The 18,899-nt window shown below is 30.2% G+C and overlaps 3 protein-coding genes across 4 annotated transcripts; 1 reads left to right on the top strand and 2 right to left on the bottom strand.

The window, feature by feature from the left end:
• Positions 1-340: 340 nt before the first annotated feature.
• Positions 341-2,081, top strand: LOC145975785 (glutathione S-transferase 1-1-like). Of its 2 annotated transcripts, XM_083106489.1 has the most exons (6): positions 341-510; positions 581-725; positions 855-913; positions 983-1,124; positions 1,190-1,357; positions 1,680-2,081. In XM_083106489.1, the coding sequence occupies exons 2-6, from the start codon at positions 594-596 to the stop codon at positions 1,965-1,967; spliced, it is 789 nt and encodes a 262-aa protein (XP_082962615.1). In that variant the 5' UTR covers positions 341-510; positions 581-593; the 3' UTR covers positions 1,968-2,081. The 2 variants fall into 2 exon arrangements, with proteins under 2 accessions (XP_082962615.1, XP_082962614.1); XM_083106488.1 differs by having other exon boundaries at positions 341-725.
• Positions 2,082-4,005: 1,924 nt separating this feature from the next.
• On the bottom strand, positions 4,006-7,782 carry LOC145975787 (odorant receptor 13a-like). Its single transcript, XM_083106492.1, has 6 exons — positions 7,540-7,782; positions 6,937-7,189; positions 6,736-6,836; positions 5,385-5,711; positions 4,690-4,965; positions 4,006-4,180 (listed from the first exon to the last, which is right to left on the bottom strand). Exons 1-6 carry the CDS (start codon positions 7,774-7,776, stop codon positions 4,118-4,120), a joined length of 1,257 nt encoding a protein of 418 aa, XP_082962618.1. The 5' UTR covers positions 7,777-7,782; the 3' UTR covers positions 4,006-4,117.
• Positions 7,783-10,353: 2,571 nt separating this feature from the next.
• LOC145976425 (odorant receptor 49b-like) lies at positions 10,354-12,395 on the bottom strand. The gene is made up of 6 exons (XM_083107482.1): positions 12,187-12,395; positions 11,710-11,962; positions 11,441-11,544; positions 10,926-11,252; positions 10,480-10,752; positions 10,354-10,410 (listed from the first exon to the last, which is right to left on the bottom strand). Exons 1-6 carry the CDS (start codon positions 12,382-12,384, stop codon positions 10,354-10,356), a joined length of 1,212 nt encoding a protein of 403 aa, XP_082963608.1. The 5' UTR covers positions 12,385-12,395.
• Positions 12,396-18,899: the final 6,504 nt, after the last annotated feature.

The following is an 18,899-nucleotide window of genomic DNA, read 5'->3' as shown; positions in this document are numbered from 1 at the left end:
AAAACTCTCATTCAGTTTTGTCGTATTTCATCGGTAATCACAGAAATACAGAAGTTGTAGAAGGTATGTAAAAACTTCTTCTTTCCTTTACCACTTCATTGATTTATGCACCAAATGCAATATATAAAAAAATATAATGTTGTTATATTATATGCTATATTTCTTAAAATTTATTCTTACAATTAGTATTTTTAAAATTACATAGATATATTAGAATTACATAGATATAATAGAAAATAAATATATATATTTTTCAAATATTTGCTTCAATTGTACTTTATATCTTTTAGGTATAAAAAATATATAAAAAGCTATCTATCCATCTATTTCTAAGTCTAAAGGTCATGTCGTTTATACTGTCCGTAATACTGAAACGTGTGTCCGTATATCGATTGATGAGAAACTCGCAACTTTATGCAGTTCAGTCTTATACGAACCCGGAATCGCATATGTATTCGTTTTCTCAAAACGAATATTTTACTTGTGGCATAATTTAAAATTGACAACAAGGTGACTTGTAAGCGTGTTTTACTAGCATAAGTAAAAGAACTTATATATCCATAAATAACAAATTGAATAGCTTAAGGCCAAATATGTCTGTGCAACTGTATTATTTACCTCCGAGTCCACCATGCCGAGCCGTATTGCTCACGGCAGAAGCGATTGGGCTCGAGATGGAACTGATAATGCTGAACCCGCATGCTGGGGATCCGGAATATGAGCAGGTAAAAATATAAAACTTGATAAAACTCTGGATATTGGATCAATAGATAAAATATATCTAAAGTAGAAAACTCTGAAAAATATCATGTTAATTAATTAATACGTGAAAAGCACAATTTCTTTTCTTCTAGTTAAATCCACAAAGGACAATTCCTTTTCTAGTCGATAACGATTTCAAGATATCAGAGAGGTTTGTAGAAATATTCAAATGATATCGACGCATCTCTCTTGCGTTTTATTCATTAAAACATAATTTTAGTCGAGCTATCATGACTTATTTGGTTGATCAATACGGCGAGAATGATACATTATATCCGCAGAATCCAGAGGCACGTGCTCTGATAGATCAAAGATTATACTTTGATCTTGGCACGCTCTACGCGAGAGTATTCAATTATTATGTACGTAATATATTTAATTATTTTTAAATAGAATGACCGCAATCTCATGACAATTTTTGTCACAGATGCCCGTGTTAAAAAAGCAGATCGATACGTACGATCCGGTGGAATATGAGAATATGACACAGGCTTTCCATATTCTAGATAAATTTCTCGAAGGACATGATTACGTAGCTGGAGATAACTTGACCATTGCTGACCTTTCCTTAGTCTCATCTGTTACCACAGCAGAGGTAATATTCCGTTGAATATTATACAAAGTCAACAATCAGCTATTTTTAAAATAAACTATAACATGATAAACTGTTATATTCATTTTTTGTATAGCATTTCTTTTTGATGAAATTTTTAACATTTTATATATATATATATATATATATATATATATATATATATATATATATATATACATACATGTGTGTGTATTGTTTTATGCATTGTATCCCTTTCAGTAATTTTACTGATATTCAAATCTAATTGTTACTTGTCAATACAAGATCATATCTAAGATTTATCTTCAAAATGTTCAAAAACTCAGTCAATTTATTATATCAGGCTTTCGGATTTCACTTGGAAGATTATGAAAATGTTTCTAATTGGTTGGAAAAAGTACAAACATTTGCACCTGGATACGAAAAGGCTAACGGCGAACCATGTGAAATGTTCAAGAAATTTGTAGAAGACTTACGAGGCGAAGAAAAAGGAGAAGAAGAAGAAGACGAAGAAAAAGGAGAAGAAGAAGAAGAAAAAGACGAAGAAAAAGGAGAAGAAGAAGAAGAAAAAGACGAAGAAAAAGAAGAAGAAGAAGAAGAAAAGGAAGAAGGGGAAGAGGAAAATGAATAATACATCATATTAAATATAATTATTTCTAATTGTTTGTGAATACAAAATAGTGAAAGAAACGTTTGCATAGCACTTTAATGTGATGCTATTAATTAAATTTTAATTATACAGTAATTGTAGAGAAAAAATAATTTATTATAAAAAAACTCTTTATATATTTAAGCTTGTATCTGAAATAATCATATAATATTTTAATCATTTTTTTTTCAAATCTCTCTGTGTACTCTAGATTCTTTATAAATACAACATAACATTAATAAGAGTAAATAAAAACGATGCTTATAAGCACAAAATTAGAAATTAAATTATTATTATAATGATGATAAGTTTTTTAATATCACATTAACAAGTAAATGTAAAAATGATATTTATTTTGTTATTTTCGGATTTTTCACTATAACAATATCATAAATCTTGTTAAATTCTCATCTGTTGAAAACTTGGAATGAAGACATGAATAGTTGCCGACTGATGGCTCACTTTTAAACTCGTACTCAATGTATGGTATTTCATCTCTTATATCATACGTCGAACAGTAATCTATTGAAGATCACAAGAATCAATATTAAAAAATTTGAATCTATCTGTATGAGATAACTCGTTATTTCATCTAATTATTTACATAATTTCTTCGATAATTTTTTATTCATTATAGAGAGAAAAATGAGAGACGTCATGATCCGTTTTTAAATGATACCTAAAAGTGATACACTCTCTGTGGACATAAAATTTCTGGTTGTATTCCATGCTATGTGTATGAAATGTCGGTAACGCGAGTGTATAAAGCAAGACGTTTATATATATTAAATAAATTTCTATATAAATAATTTTGTGGTCTCTCTAAATAAATTTCTAATAAAAATTATGGTCTCTCTCTTTTTCTTTAGTATTATTATTATTAATATTACCTAATATTACATATTAATCACATATCGTTTACCGCCATCGTCACCACCGCCGCCACTGTCTTCGCCACTGCCACCGCCACTTTTATTACAATGTAATGAAATATTCCTTAACTAAATTTATCAAATTGCACGCCATCGCCACTATCACGTCGTGGTTTTATCACAACGACTACTATTGAAAATAAAATGTATAAAATATTCTAATTTATTTCTAAATATTAAATATTATAAATATTAATAATTATATGTAAAATTGTGTAAAATTTAATTATAAACGAATCTTTTTAATATACTCTGAAAGAAATGAAGAACTTTCATCAACGTAGCAAAAACGAAATTAATTATAAACAAATGTATTTAATTTTTTTACTATTGTTGAATTGTCAAACTATACGTGATCTTCGCGATGATAATTATTCACGAAGTAGGCATAGTGAGATAATCAATTATCATCGCGGAAAAGAAACAACAATGCACTTCAAGAGTATTGATGCAATATTTTTAAGAGTCGATAATTAATTTATAACTTAAAAAAAATATATATATGCGTAGTACGTAAAATATTTCCTCAACAAATTTTCAAAACATGAATATGAATATCAGCTGTAGCTATTAATAGAGCTACTCATGCCGGACAGATTGAAGGGAAAGAATCAGACTAAAAGAGAAACACAAAAATTATATATATTATATTAATATTTGTGAACAAATTGGAGGCGGAAGAAATAGTAATAGTAATCATCTTTTAAGAATACTTGAGAATAAATGGCTTTAGAAGATATTCCGATAAACATCACAAGAAGGAAGAAGCGCGACAAGTCCTTATGGTCTTGAGAATGCGACAGCTCATTTTTCTCTCTATATATATTCGTTATTATTTTCATAAATTATTCTATTATTGTTGCCTAATTTTCAAAAATAATTTTGTGATTTTTTAAAATTTGTTTACACACAATACAAACATACTGATTCACAATAGTCATATGCAAAATCACTACTCTAAAAAATACGTAATTTAAGCAAATTTGAAATGAAAAAAAAATTATCGTTATAAAGAAATCCTTCGTATAATTACTAACTTACCGACACGAATATATCTAACAACGCACAAAAAGTGCTTTCTTGATTTTAAAATTTGTTTAGTCATGTATACCATATATGGACCAAATGTAATGATGATATCTGGATATATTTTTTTTAATTTGATGCTAGAAATCTCTTCTATAATGTTAAATTTTAAATCTATATATTTTCTTCGCTCATTTGTCGTAACAATGTATAGTACGACATTGCAGTGCTTAATATCTGTTGCATATATAAGTAATAATTAATAATTAATAATTAATAATTAATTTTATATTATCGCATATAACTTAATCATAAGCGAAAATCAAAGCAAGAATAAATTTATAAAATATAGCGGATATTAAACATCTTTATATGTATTGAATCTTGTAGAAAATTTATTATAATATCCTTTCAATTTTTAAAAAAATAATGCAAAAAATATCTAAGCAGCAGTATAAAAAATATAAAATATTTTGGTCAAATAATTGATAAAATATATAAAATTTGTATACAATGCAATATTATATGACATAACTATTTTTTAATTTGTTAGCATATAAAATAATTTAATCATATCTTATAATCATTTTTGATGGATTATTTTACAATCAGGCAAAAGGATGAAGTGTGATTTATGTAATATTGTATTTATATTGCAAAAAGAGAGATTGTGTGGCGCTACTTAAAATTTACAATAAATAAACTTCTTATCCTGAAAAAAAGGAGGCTCATCCTACAGCACTTACCCCAGTAAAAGTGTCCAAAGACATAACCGCGAAACTTCCAGCAGTTAATGTACACGGTCGACGTGCTCTAATCATGATTATAATTAACCCTTTCCTCACTGCGTTTCCTGGGCCATTGTTAGGTAAAAGATACCACTTGGAGTTATAAGCGGCATCGGAGATGGCTGTACTTTGCACGATTATATCATTACACGTCCATGTATAAATAAGTAACTGGATAAGACCGCCCACAAAGTGGAAGCCAAAAATACATTTTCTAATGACTACTTCCGCCGCCTGCGAAAAAAGTGTTCGTAAAAAATTTTAAAAGAATAAAATACTTTTAATAAAAGAAAACTTTCCATATTATTTTACTTTCAATTTTAGCAGTCTTGATAAGATGTAACATTTAACTGTTAATAAATAGAGATGTTTTTCATTAGCTATACATCTTGGAATCTTTTTAGAAATTACTAAATACGTCTATTCTTAGACACACATTATAATTGTGAGATTTTTAGATTTATGAATTATAAGAGAGAAACAAATTAATAAAAATTGAAAAGACATTAAATTTTAATATAAAATGCAAAATAAATATTTATGTAATATTTCGCGAAAACGCGTTGCGGTAAAAATATAATAGAATTAATCGTAAAATATACAATGAGATATGAGGTAAAGAATTAATTGAAATTAAAGATTCGAAATCTTACGAGAAGTTGGAATCCACCAAAACAGATGACTATACTGGAGAGCAGTAATTGTCCTAGCAATATAACGGCAAATACACGTTGCATGTTATGCACGTATTGTATGAGGGTGTGATGCTGTTGCACACATTCTTGCAAATTTCTAAATGTTAACGTCGCGATATCCGTTTCAGACAGATGTTTCTGATCGATCACGTTATTGATGCAATCGGTGACTCTTTCCACTTTATGAGCCAAAATTTTCAGTTGCGCGGCCGTATGGATATTGAACGTACTTACAAAATTATCAAAGCAGCAAGTACATATACCCGAATGTATCGTCGAAAGTGACTGCAACATGACAGTTAATGGGATTCTAATATAATTGAGAAAGTACTAATTCGTAAACTATCAAAATTTGACATTTACATGTAAATTGACATTTGCATAGTTGAATATATTTAATTAATATTTATATCTTCGTTATATATAATATTGATATGATTATTATAATTAATTATAAATATTATGGGAACCAATGTATGTATTTATGTATAATATATAATATTTATAAGAACTTTTGCATAAGAAATCATTTCCATTATATATTATATATTATATATGTATATTTATAGTGTATATATGTATAGGATATTATAATACACAGAAAAGAAATGAAAATTATTCCTCTGATACAAATGCAAGTCGAAAATATGGAATAAAATCTTTTCATACAAAACTTCATTTTCGAGAAAATGAATTTTAAAAATCTTTCAAATGTATATTTATGCATTTATCTGACAACGAGAATCGGCTCAACAGATTTTGTCACACACAATTATTTTTATTCACTTCATACTTGTAAACAAACAATTACGCTTCTTAAATTCATTTAACAATTACTTTAGATCCGACAAAAAGGATAACATTTGCAGCAATTTTTAATTTAATGAAATAAATGCATTATTGAAACTTGTATCGTTTGATTTATACTAGGTTATGATATTGTATATAAATAGAAATAGAAACAGTTGTGTGTAGATTTGACTTATCATTCAAATGCACTGCCTCGATTGATTTTCAAAATCGATTTTATTATAATTAAGCAAGTAACAAAAATGTAAATATTTGAAATAATTAATTAAGTTATCGTTATAAAAATTAATATGTGAAATAAGAAGATAAATTATATAAATTAAATTTTTATTAATATTTAAAGAACATTTAAAGTGAGAGAAAACTCCGAAAATTAAATTTTACAAATATAAAGAATTCGATTTAGTTTTATATATTTTGTGAAATATTTAATAAATACAATATATAATATATTATATAAAATAAATTTAAAAAATTTAAAAATTTTATACACTATTACCTGTATAACATAAGTAATTTCGTAATACGGTGAATGATATGGAAAATCGATCCACAATTTGAATGGTAGAATCTTCTCTGTCTCGTTTAGTCCTTGATGCTCTATAAAAAATGAAAAAATCTCCTTTGCTGTATAGCATCGCTTTATATGAGAATTTGAAAGATAACGTCAATGCGGGATAAGCGAAAACCGTAACTATACCAAAAAAAGGTGCGAAGATGTAATTGAATGTCGCGACGTAAACGATCAACGTAAAAGTATAAACCATAATCATTCCTAATTTGTCGTACCCTTCCAGAATTCGGGTACCAACTTCGTTGTAAGTGACATTCCAAAAGTTCTTCTCAGCGAAATGGATCAAATCCATTATCATATCGCGATAGAACATGAAGCTTCCCAACTTCACTAGTATCATTACTAGCAGCAACGTTGTACATAAATTGGACGTGACAGCCTATGAGTAATAAAATTGTCGAGACTTAATTATAAGTAGATGTATGTTGCTTCTATATTAATGTTCTGACAGTGCGTATGTGTATAAATGAACAGATGTTAAAAGCATTATAATTAAGGAACTTAAAGATAAATCTCGGTAAAAGCGAGTCAGTTTATGCAGATTACATCATGTATCAATAGAAGTGAAATTGATTGAATATATGTAACAAAAGATTTAAAATAAATATCGAATAAATGAAATAAAAATAAAATTAGATATAAAAACAAGTGAAACAATTAACATATAATTAACTTTTGCTTCTATCTATCTAGGGAAAAAATGCGAAAAACGATCGCTGCGTTACTTACGTAAAAGTCGCCTATACAATGATACAGATCGACGCCCTCGACAAGAATGGCAAAGATAATCTGCCAAACGGCATAGCCAAATGCAACGCGCAAGAGCAGCTGTTCCCGCGGTGTCTTGACGTACCAGAGGCCTACCATTTTCATGAAGACCCGTGTAACACTCACCGATCGGTACTCCTTACCTTGTGTCATGCCGAAACTCGTGATTTTCTTACATCGCTGCGACCCTAAGTACATCCGAATAACCGAGCTACATCCCGGTAAGTGGAAGCCCATTATTCTAACAGACAGAAAAATTGGTGCGCACTTATCTCGTACTATGAGATAAGTAGCACTATAAGATGCATATGATTGTAGCCTGTTATTGTCTCCCGTGATTGCTAAGGCAATCAATAGGTGATGTGTGTGATGTCGGTCTTTGCTTAACAATGCACAGTTTGCTTCCTTCAGTTGTTTCCGCTTCAGTAACTAGACTACGAGTTATCGAGATCCATCATAAACTGAATATCTATTTGCAATTGTTGCTGTGTAAAAATATAGCAAAGGTAATTATATTTTTAATAATGTTTACTGATTAATTATTGTTTGATAAACAATTTTTCACGCAGTTTTGGCATATGTAATATCGTGATATAGACAAGGAATAGGAAGATTATTGAAACAACATCTGAATTTTCTATTAACTAAAGGGAAGCTTGCAAACATTTTTATTTTGTCAATCATTTACAAAAAATATAATTATATCTTTTTAGTTTGCATGTTAATATATAAAACATTTTTGTATTTTTTTTTCTTTTTGTTTTCTCGCCCTCTCATATAATAAAAATTATATAAATCTTCATATATATGTATAATATTAATAATAAATAAATAATATTAATAATATTAAATAATATTAATTTAAATTGGAAATCTTTTTACATACTTATGTATATATATCCAAATTATAAAAAATTTCTAACAATATTTAATGATTTAGTATCATCTCTTACATCGACAAATGTTTCAAAAAAATATTATGAAACAAAAAATTCAATTTAATCCAGATTATTTTTCAGATATATTTTTGTTTTATTTTCCCAATTATTTTTCAGATAATAGTGTCTTACTTCTTATGTAATTTAACCATTTGCAATGCCTTTTTTGCAACTAATATGAAAAAATTAGTAACACAAACTTTGATACAAAAATTATCCGTTATTAACATTTATTTAATTTATAGTTGAATAAAATAGCACATTTTATATAGCATTTTGTATATCATTTCATTGTATAAATAATTTCGTAAGAGATTTGAAAATTTAAGCAGCGAATTTGAATGATAAAACCTATTCTATTTTGTTCCTTCATCGATCTTCTATCTACAAAATATGTAAAGGGTTTCTTTTGATGCAGTACAGCATCGCTTTACGTGGGTGTTTGAAAGCGTTCGTCAATGTGGCGTAGGAGGAAACGAAAGCTATATTGAAGAAAGGTGCGAAAGTGTAATTGAACGTTTGCAACGTAAATAATGGAATGTAAATGTATAGGTCATAGTCATCCCACGTAGTTTATTGTATCCTTTCGAAAATCAAATATCTATTTTGGTCGTAAATAATATCTCAAAAATTTCTCTCAACAAAATGAATCAAATCTATTATTGCATCACACTAGAACACAAAATTATCTAACTTTCGTCTTTTATATCATCAAAATTAAATAAGAAATGCTAAATAATAGTTGTCTCCTTCTATCTCTCTCGCTTTCCCGCGCGTACAAACACATACATACGCTTTTACTTCGAAGTAAATGATAAAATACAGAACAAAAATAAATTGTGCGTTTCAACACCAAAATAAATTAAAGAATTCTTGTCTCTATCAAGAAAGAATATACGATTTTTGCGAACATTAGTGTTATTTGTATACAATATGATTTTCAACGAGAATAATGAAGCCGATCGTCCAAAGCAAGTGCGACACGCAAGAGCAGCCATTCCTTCAGAACCTCGATGTTTACTATAAAGGTCGATTCATTTTTTTTATAAAGATCCTTATAACACTTACTGATCGCTACTTCTTACCTCATGTGTCAAATCTCGTAATTTTCTCAACGCGTTGCTCCTCAGTCCTAAGTACATTCGAATGACGGAGCTATCTCGGCGTAAATGGAAGCCCATTATGTTAACAGGCAGGAAAATTGACGCGAGCTTACCACGTGCTAGTGACAAGCTACCATCATAATGCGTCTGCCTTGCCGAAGCGATCAATCGATGATGCATATATTAGTTTCGATCTCCCCATTGTGAACAATGTTAAGCTTTCTCTCTTTGCCGTCAGTCGAGCCATCGAATCTCGTAGCAAATTGGATGTTCACTTACGACGTAAAACAGAACGATAAAGCAGTAGTATTTGCATAAAACTTACGTGATTAATTATGATTATGTAATAAACAGCTTTTTATATACATATATGAGTGTACAAGAAACAAACACACCCACATATTCTGATTTTATGTAAAGAAAAATGCTTACAGTATATCTTTTGGAAAAAATATCATGCTTTATTTGCCAGAAAAATTAGACAATCCTTAGCCAACTGTATAATATACATATGTACATTTTATGTATTGTATAAACATATGTTTTATTGTACAGTTTAAAATTTAAAATAATGCACAAGTCTCCACTAAAACATTTCTGATCGAAACCTAAATATTTTGACATAACGTTCGCTGTAAGTATTTTTAAACTTTTTCTTACAATTTATTACTTAAATAATAAATAATATAATAATAAAATTTTAAATTTCCTATGTTCAAGGATTATCTTATCTTTTATTTTCCGACAAAATTGCGAAGCAAAGTAAAATAAGATACAGAGGTGCTCAACACCTGAAAACAGGATTAGATATGTCAATTATAGATATACGTACCTGTATAATCGCACATTTTTATACTAACCGTCATAAATGTTTCAAGGGATACCGGGAAGAATCCACCAGCAGATATGGAACAAGGATGCATGGATCGCTTCATGATCATCAGAATAGCATTTCTGACACCTTTGTTATCATTGTGAGATAAAACTTGCCAATTGGCATTATATGCCGCGTCTCCTATTGCGCGACTCTCTTCTATCAAATCGTTCGACGTCGACGTAACCACGAACAGCTGGAAGAAGCATGCTATTGCATGGGCGATAAATATCATGCGTCTGACAATTGTACCTTGGCCCTTTTTTAACAGAGATAGAGATTTATTATTTTTTTTATTATCTATCTATTATTTTTCTCTGCTCGTTTTTTTTTTACAAACACACACACTCTCTCTCTCTCTCTCTCTCTTTTCTTTTCTTTCTCTTTCTTTTTCTCTTGCACAATAAGCATACATATACTTTATATGCTTACCAGAAATATTTGCAAACCCGAGACGCAAAGCAAAATGGAGGATACCAGGAGCTGGAAGAGAGTCGTATACATAAAAAGACGTTCCATTGCTTCACTGTACTCGATTAATTTATGATGTATTGTGATGCATTCTATAATTTCTTCGTATACGAAGTATATTTTTTCTTTCTGGTTGATTTCTACGGTACCTCCTCGCTCAACTTTCTGTAGAATGGTTTCTATGCGATGCTGAAGTATGTTGAACTGACCAGCAGTGTGCATGTTTATCAGACCTAAGAGATTATCGAAGCAGCAAAAGCACAGGCCCGAATGAATGAATGCTACGACCTATAAAATTATATCCGTTTAGAGAAAAAAAGATGGTAAGGCTATGATTTTCGTTCTCTTTAAAATCTAATTAAGGATTACGTACACTCAAATCTACAGTCGCGAATGTCACAAAACGATTGCTAGAAAATTAATTCTGACTCTAATGTCTCTATGCTATAAGCGAGTGCATGAATACGTTGGGTTACCTCGAAAAAAAAAATTATTTCAAAGTTAGGCGAGACGTTTGTCGGAATTCCGACCCAGATATTACAAATGAGTATTCTCTCGCTTACGTTTTTTCCCCTATTCTCTATAAAAAAAAATGTAACATGAGAGATAAATGAATCCGTTCGCGCAACGAATACTACGAAGAAAAATAGCTTAACATAGAGAGAGCTTAATTTATTGGAACATAAAAGATTTTTTTTTTTTTTAAGTATTTTGTTCTCTATTAAATGATGTAAATTAAAAATACCGACTAAAGGCGCCAGCATATACGTGAAAACTGCTCCTTGGGTGAAGAACGTAAACGTGAACAATAACATTTTTCCTTTTCTGTCGATTTTTTCCAATAGCTTGCTGCCATATGCATCGTACTGAACGTACCAAAAGTTATCTTCCGTATATTTCAGCATTCTCAGCAGTTCTTCTCGATGATATAAAAAGAAGCTTAGTTTCAACAAAATTATGACCACTGGAGTAGCAGTGCAAGCAGTGTACGTAAGAGCCTAACATATAATTTTATTTTTATTATTAATATCTGGTTCCTGGTACAAAAAAATATATTATTCTATGAAATAAAGTAAAGCATAGAAATTTCTGTATACTAAACAACTGTTTAAATAAAGAAAAAATAAAATGAAAAATTTATTGAATCAAAAGATTTTTTAGAAAAATTTATTTATTTTCTTTTTAAAAAAATTTATTAGATTAAAAGATTTCTTTTACTCACGTAAAAATCGCCTGTAGTCAAGTACAATTCAGTTGCTTCTATCCATAGAGCTAAAGCAAACGCAAATAACGTATAGATCAAAGTTCCCTTTAATAATAATTTTCCTCTTTTCGTTTCGGCAGGCCAGAAACCGATAGTCTTCATTAAAATTCTCGCCATTCGTATCGACAGATATTTATTCGCGTTTCTCGTCGCCATCGTTCGTCAACCGTCACTTCCACGGTTATACGGTATTAACGAGATTCGCGGTATCGCACCCTGCAATAATAGATATAGAGATACGAAATAGCGGGTATACGTGCACGGCAATTGTGGCACGATCTTTGATCGAGTTATTTCTCCCCTTCTATTATCTTAACCTATTATCATGCTGTATAGGAGGAAGTAGAAGGAGTGCGTGTGTGTTATTACAGACCACACACCCTTCGCCCTTCTCGCGAAAAAGAATATGCAACGTAAAGATATATTTGATTTAGAATTGCCTGATCGATATGAAAAAAAAACGTGCTTTCTTTAATCTTTTTTTTACAGCTGTTATATTCACAAGATTCTAAAAAGAGATTTGCAAAGAAACAGATATCAGAAGAAAAGAAAGGAATAAAAGAGTGCTATACTGCGTTTGTGTTAGCGGTCGTGAAAAAGTGCCAGTCAAAGATCGCTGTCGCTAGGTCGCATTTCGTTTCCGTATTTTATTAAATTCTAACACGTAACACATATATTACTAACATTTCGTGCAACGTGCAGCATAATTTAAGGGTCGCATAATTTAAATTCTCCTACATCAACAAACGCGTGTTTCGCCAGATTCTTAGCAGATTCTACAGAAATTTAATTAACTCAAGAAGAAATCAAACATGAAATATACGTTACTCTAAACTTTATATTAATGTTAAAGAAAAAGTTAAAAGGAACACAAGATATCCAAATTCTTGTAAAATAGTCTCGTTTTGCAATCTCCAGAAACTCAAGGTAAGAAACAGAATCTCTAGAAAAATCCATTTATGTGTCGTTAAACGTAAATTTAATATCTGATTTAATCGAAAGTTAAAGAAAAATAAATATTATTAATCCTATAAACGATTACTTATTTTGCATTAGTGGTCATCTTTTTTATAATCTGCTCTCTCTTTCTCTTCCTTTTTTTCTTTCTTTTATGCAAGATTTCGGAAGGATTGTCTAGACGGCCGGACATATATATAATCTACATATATAATCATATTTAATTCGGTTCGAGCGGGTGTAAAGTCTAAGCGCTTATTCTGCAATTCAGCAACACTGATGTGTTATATGACCTGATTTCTGGTCGTTTGCTACGACAGCACTTTTATTTTACATTCAGAAATATTTTTAATTTTTAAAAAGGAAATAAAATTTTATATAGAGAGAAAAAGAAAGAGAGAATCATAATATTTTGTAATTAAAAATAAAAAAGCAGAAAAACAATTTTATAAAAAAAGAATGTATGAAAACCGTGACAATTTCCTTGCTAATTGTTTACTGCTAACTTTCTTATTACTTTGTTTTATTACTTCTATATTAAATAAAATTTTCTTCTTTTATATAATATGATGGATTTTATGTTACCTAATATAATAAATGTGAAAATCTGAACTGGAAATAGAGACATTTTTGATAAATTGTACTTATACATTTATATATTTATATTTATATTTGTGTGTGTGTGTGTGTGTGTATCGTAGAATGTTATTGCGTTAATTATATGGAAATGTTCATTTAATTCTTCTCAACAAATATAATCTATTAATTGCTCTTGTATTCTCTCCAATTATAAGATTTTTATTACACGTGAAAAATATTTTCCACATAATTTAAATGCATTATAATAATGTTTAACATGTTTATATAAATGTTTAAGAGAATAGTACAATTATCTGTCTGTTAATTATACTTCATAATAGATTTAATTTTATTAATTTAAATTCAATTTAATTTTCTTCATTATGTTTTTCGTTGTTTATTAACGTAATATGTACAGTCCAATGTATTGTTTCGAATAGGGCTTTCGGTTAAAGATCTATCCTATTAATTGTTTTCTGTATATTGTGACTTTCGTTATTAATCATATTAAATATTGATATTCAATACGCAGATTTTGTTTAGTAATAACTTTTAAACGATGGCATTACATTCTTATTTTTTTATGTGTAATGTATTATACACACATATAGAATTTGTCTATTGAACATAACTTTGTATAATGATTATATATTGAGATCTTTTATTCAGGAATGACACCACTTATGATTATCAATTTTCATAATTTTTTCATTTAATGTAATTATGCAATTTTTTGAAAATGCAGGAACTGGTTTACATTCTTTCAATTTGTATGACAAACGTCTGCAAAATGAATTGCGTTTAATGAGAGATTTTGGTTTATAGAGTGAGAATTTTGTAGCGAATTAAGAAATATCTTTAACTTTGTTCTGCATTAGTTTTCTGGTTTGATATATACAAGTGTAATTTATTTCTTTATTAGACATTGTACAATCTTTTTTATGTCAAAAATTTTCTCATGTATGTGCGTGTACTTTGTAATATAATCTTGTTGAATTTCCTCTCCGGCTGCCTCTGTTTCAGTCTCTAACATTTCATTATCGCAAACGTTCTTTGCGCGTCGTGTGGGAGTTGCGTTTCACCGGCTACATCGCACCTTCTGTTGCGGTTAGCCGAATTAAGCCTGGAATTTTCAACAGGTGCCCACCTTGCAATGTGCGGTCGGACCCCCGAAATATCCGTCAGAAGTGAGTATCGATCTTGCCGATGTTAGAGAGATCGACGACGCGTAGGCTTCTTTTAGATGAGTAACACGATATACTCTAACGCAAGTCACACGGTTGTTTCGTATTTAGTTTCTTCTTTAATTTCGTCCTCGTTACTCCATTTCGCATCGAATTAAAGTTCCTTTTTCTCTCCGTCTACGTTTATTCCGTTTCGCCATTATTCGTGCTGCCTGTTCGCGTAGATTCTTATTTCGTCTGGTTCTATTAAAGTTTAACTGTCCTTTTCCGGCTGCTCGTTTAGCGACCGACGTTCCTCGCGAATACGTTCCAGTTTTTCGCCCATCAGGAGTATTGCAATATTTGTCAAGCGTGTTAGTGATTTCGTGCAATTTTCGTTAAATTTTCCATGCCCAGGTAAATGAGAAAACGTGCACGTCTTTTTTGAACTGGTGACTATGACACACAAGAGATGATGGACATCAGGATTACATGAAGAAGAGTACACAATAGAGATATATGTTTTATTGTATATATTTTAATGTTCTTTTTTGAGAAAATACGTATACTTATACTCGCAACTCGATACATTTCAGCTACATGAGACGCGATTCGGCATTACCACGGCATTCGCTGCTATAAAAATGTTGGACATAAGGATAATTCGAATTTATTGCTACATCGAGAACAATGGACAGAGAACGTGCGCCTCCATGGCTGACGGGCGTGATAACGTCAAATCGCAGGTTTACATACCATCTATTATATATGTAGATATATGTATATGTATATACATTTATTCGCAAAACATGTACAACAAACAAAGACTATCTTTCGTAGTATTTTACGTATATCCGACTTAAAAAAAATACGGCAAGTATATTTCGTATTATATTTTTGTTGTCAATAAGTAAAGAGGCGTCGACACTGGTAACATCTTGATTGGTACATTACACATACGCTCTGATACAACGCTAAAACACTTATCGACTTCGCTCTCGCAATCTTGTCTCCTTATCTAGTATGTTTCTATTATTTCATTGTTATACAGATAACGCTGCCTATCCATATAACGCGTAACTGTCAAAGCAAAATAACGGAAAGAGAAGAGGGATGACATATCTTTCAATGTTATATGTACTAAGAGGATTTAACATTACAGCTGACTCTCGTTATTCGAAGCGTGAAACGTAAATCGGATCCCTCGTATACGACCTTAAATCCGCAACATGTGCAACAAAAGTGTCAATCTAATCGGTGACACCGGTGTGCAAAAGCGATATTACATTCTTTACGATATTATTATTAGATTTGTGCAAAAAGGGGATATTGTATCAAGTCTACTTTAAATAATAGTGAGTTAAAAAAACTGCATGTGCGAGAAAGAAAAGCGCTTTTTTTAAAACGTGAACGAAAAATTAATAGTAACTATGTATCAATAAAAAAAATCTATCTCTCTCTCTCTCTATTTTTATCTTTATCTTTAAAAAATTTAATGAAAGATTAGAAGAAAATACCACCTTTTTCACCAGCTTGATAATTTATGATTATAATGAGCGCTCTCTTTCTCTCTCTCTCTTTTTCTCGCGGAGAGTAACACTCATACGCAAACATACACACATACACAATTTCTGCACAAAATTGTGTAATAATATTTTTTACACGAGAACGAACAAAGTATCGAAATGTTCAAAGGCATCATCTCACGATTACGAACGTGCACCTTCAGTATCTGGACGTGAAAATCTTTCTTGCATCTCATCAGACTCCGCTACTTCATCATTAAACATACCCGACTACTTTGCGTAGCCATCGCTAATAATATAACTGTAAATACGTCCTATTAATTAAACATTTAATTCGCATATCCTGCTTGAAAAGCGAGATTATTACACGTACAATAACAATATAATAGGGAGTGTCTCGCGCGCAGTTAATAAAAAATTATGTACACAACAGAATGCTTATAAATCTATCGAGAGAAACGCTAGTTTACGCTATCACTGGCTTCCCTCGCGTATCTCACGCGCCATCAGAAAAAATAAGCTTATATGAGACGATGGATTAACCTTTCTAAGCGTCGGCAGATTCTCGCTGTCTCTCTTGGAAATAATTTTATACTATCTTCTCGACGTATCTTGCAAACAATTCATCGATATATCGGCAAATTGATATTATATAAAAGATTTATGTTAAAAGTATTCTTTGATACAACTTGAAGAATTATACCTTCTGCATGCATCTTTTGGTAAAAGTTAATAAAAACTCATGGATTACTTTGTATAATTGTGTGTGTGTGTGTGTGTGAAGGGAGCAAAACTCTGAATAATTTACATTTTCAATTTGATGATGGTATCTTTTTTTGTTAGATATTCGATTTTGAAATATCACAATGTTCATATTTATTTTTGTATTATCTTTTCATTACATCCTATTTATTTATATTTCTTTTCTATACATTTGCTCATTATTGTATCAATACTATCAGTATGTTTCAAGGTTGCTTTAGATTTGCTAAAAATTTCGAAAAAGTATAGTTTACGAATTTCTAGCCATTACTTCGAATAAAAATAAACTTATTGAATATTTACTTCAACATCGTGTTATACGCGATTTATTGTAAAATAAAATATATAGTTTAGAAAACTTTTCACACAAAAGAAAAACTTAAAATAAATAAATTCGATATACACACTTGCATATTTTTGAATCTCCAAGTGAATGTTTAATATTTCGATGAATATTTAATTATAAGAGCCCTTTGAAAGTTGTTGAGAATTATAATCTTGAAAATATATGTCAAGGTTAAAATCATTGGGATTAAATTTCCTTTTCTAAAAACTTTATGATAATTCAAAGTCATATATCTCAACAAAGAGAAGAGACCGCCATCTGATTCAAAGTATAAATTACTCAGAACTTTGTCCTTTACACAATTATATATCAATAAAATAATCTGTGAGTTTTTATCAACTTTTACTCATTTTTTCTTTGCAAAATTGTCGTTGGTATAGTTTATCACGCGTACCTTTATCATAAATCTATTGTATAGAATTTTTCTCGATGACAAGTTAAAGTTAATAAAATATTATCTATCAAGTTATAATACTACATTTATTTTTTGAGACGCTAGTCTGAACACGGCTCTAGATTTTAAACGGCGCTTATTATGATGATACTTTGATGAAATTATCGTGCGGTGAGGACCGATTGCAAAGTAGAAATATGCGACATGCGACAACTCACTGTGATATAAGATTGTAATAACACAGTTTGATAAAATCGCTAACAAATATACGCAATAATTTACCTCCGCAAAAAACGCAATTTATTCGAAAGTTTATCAAGCGTGAAGCATTAATTACAATTGTAACAATTTTTTTATCGCAATTATGGCGAGTTCATGAATCTTCGAACACATGTAACAAAATGTATAATCGGCATCGAAAGAATCGAGATAAAATCCTTCAGCGGACGCATTAGGGAAATGATTGAAAAAAGTATTTCGACTATTTCGACGCCAATTGTACCATAGGGGCTGCAATTAAGTAGTTTCCAAACTGATCACGTGGTTATCTTTGCTTAACAAGTCTCGTATCAGTCGAATTATTCAAAGCAATAATTTCTTTTCATTTTTTTCTACTTCCAGATATCTTAGATAACCAATAAAAGTAATTAACATTAAGTCCAATGACCATTTCAAAAAGATTTAAAGAGTCTGCATGTGCGACCCTCATCACAGAGATTGTATGGATCTTCTCTTCCGCCGTTAAGGATAATACCTAACGAGATTACTTTGAAGGAGATAATCGTGAATAGGATTAGTCAATTACTTTTTATAGTGTCAGTCCGGAAACTTTTGATTGCAACCTTGCAAGTCGCGGTGAAACAAGAGTTGGTAATGAGCATGAATTAGGGCTATAAATGTTCGAATAATCCCGTGTTATTCGGATAAATCGAATAAACTTTAAT

The sequence above is a fragment of the Camponotus vicinus genome, unplaced genomic scaffold, assembly GCF_025532165.1.
Source record: "Camponotus vicinus isolate PSW18456_S1 unplaced genomic scaffold, iyCamVici1.0 SCAF_8, whole genome shotgun sequence".
In the NCBI taxonomy this organism is placed as follows: domain Eukaryota; kingdom Metazoa; phylum Arthropoda; class Insecta; order Hymenoptera; family Formicidae; genus Camponotus; species Camponotus vicinus.
The sequence above is the reverse complement of the archived record's forward strand: the minus strand, read 5'-3'. Positions and strand labels throughout refer to the sequence as shown.

Coding starts and splice junctions, on each gene's coding strand:
- LOC145975787 (XM_083106492.1), bottom strand. CDS start 7,776: ATGTACTTAGGGTCGCAGCGATGTAAGAAAATCACGAGTTTCGGCATG. Junction 5,712..6,735: donor AAATTACTTATGTTATACAG/GTAATAGTGTAT, acceptor GTCATGTTGCAG/TCACTTTCGACGATACATTC. Junction 4,966..5,384: donor TTGGTGGATTCCAACTTCTC/GTAAGATTTCGA, acceptor CTTTTTTCGCAG/GCGGCGGAAGTAGTCATTAG.
- LOC145975785 (XM_083106489.1), top strand. CDS start 594: ATGTCTGTGCAACTGTATTATTTACCTCCGAGTCCACCATGCCGAGCC. Junction 726..854: donor GGGATCCGGAATATGAGCAG/GTAAAAATATAA, acceptor CTTTTCTTCTAG/TTAAATCCACAAAGGACAAT. Junction 1,125..1,189: donor CGAGAGTATTCAATTATTAT/GTACGTAATATA, acceptor TTTTTGTCACAG/ATGCCCGTGTTAAAAAAGCA.
- LOC145976425 (XM_083107482.1), bottom strand. CDS start 12,384: ATGGCGACGAGAAACGCGAATAAATATCTGTCGATACGAATGGCGAGA. Junction 11,253..11,440: donor AAATAATTTTTTTTTTCGAG/GTAACCCAACGT, acceptor ATAATTTTATAG/GTCGTAGCATTCATTCATTC. Junction 10,753..10,925: donor CGGGTTTGCAAATATTTCTG/GTAAGCATATAA, acceptor CTGTTAAAAAAG/GGCCAAGGTACAATTGTCAG.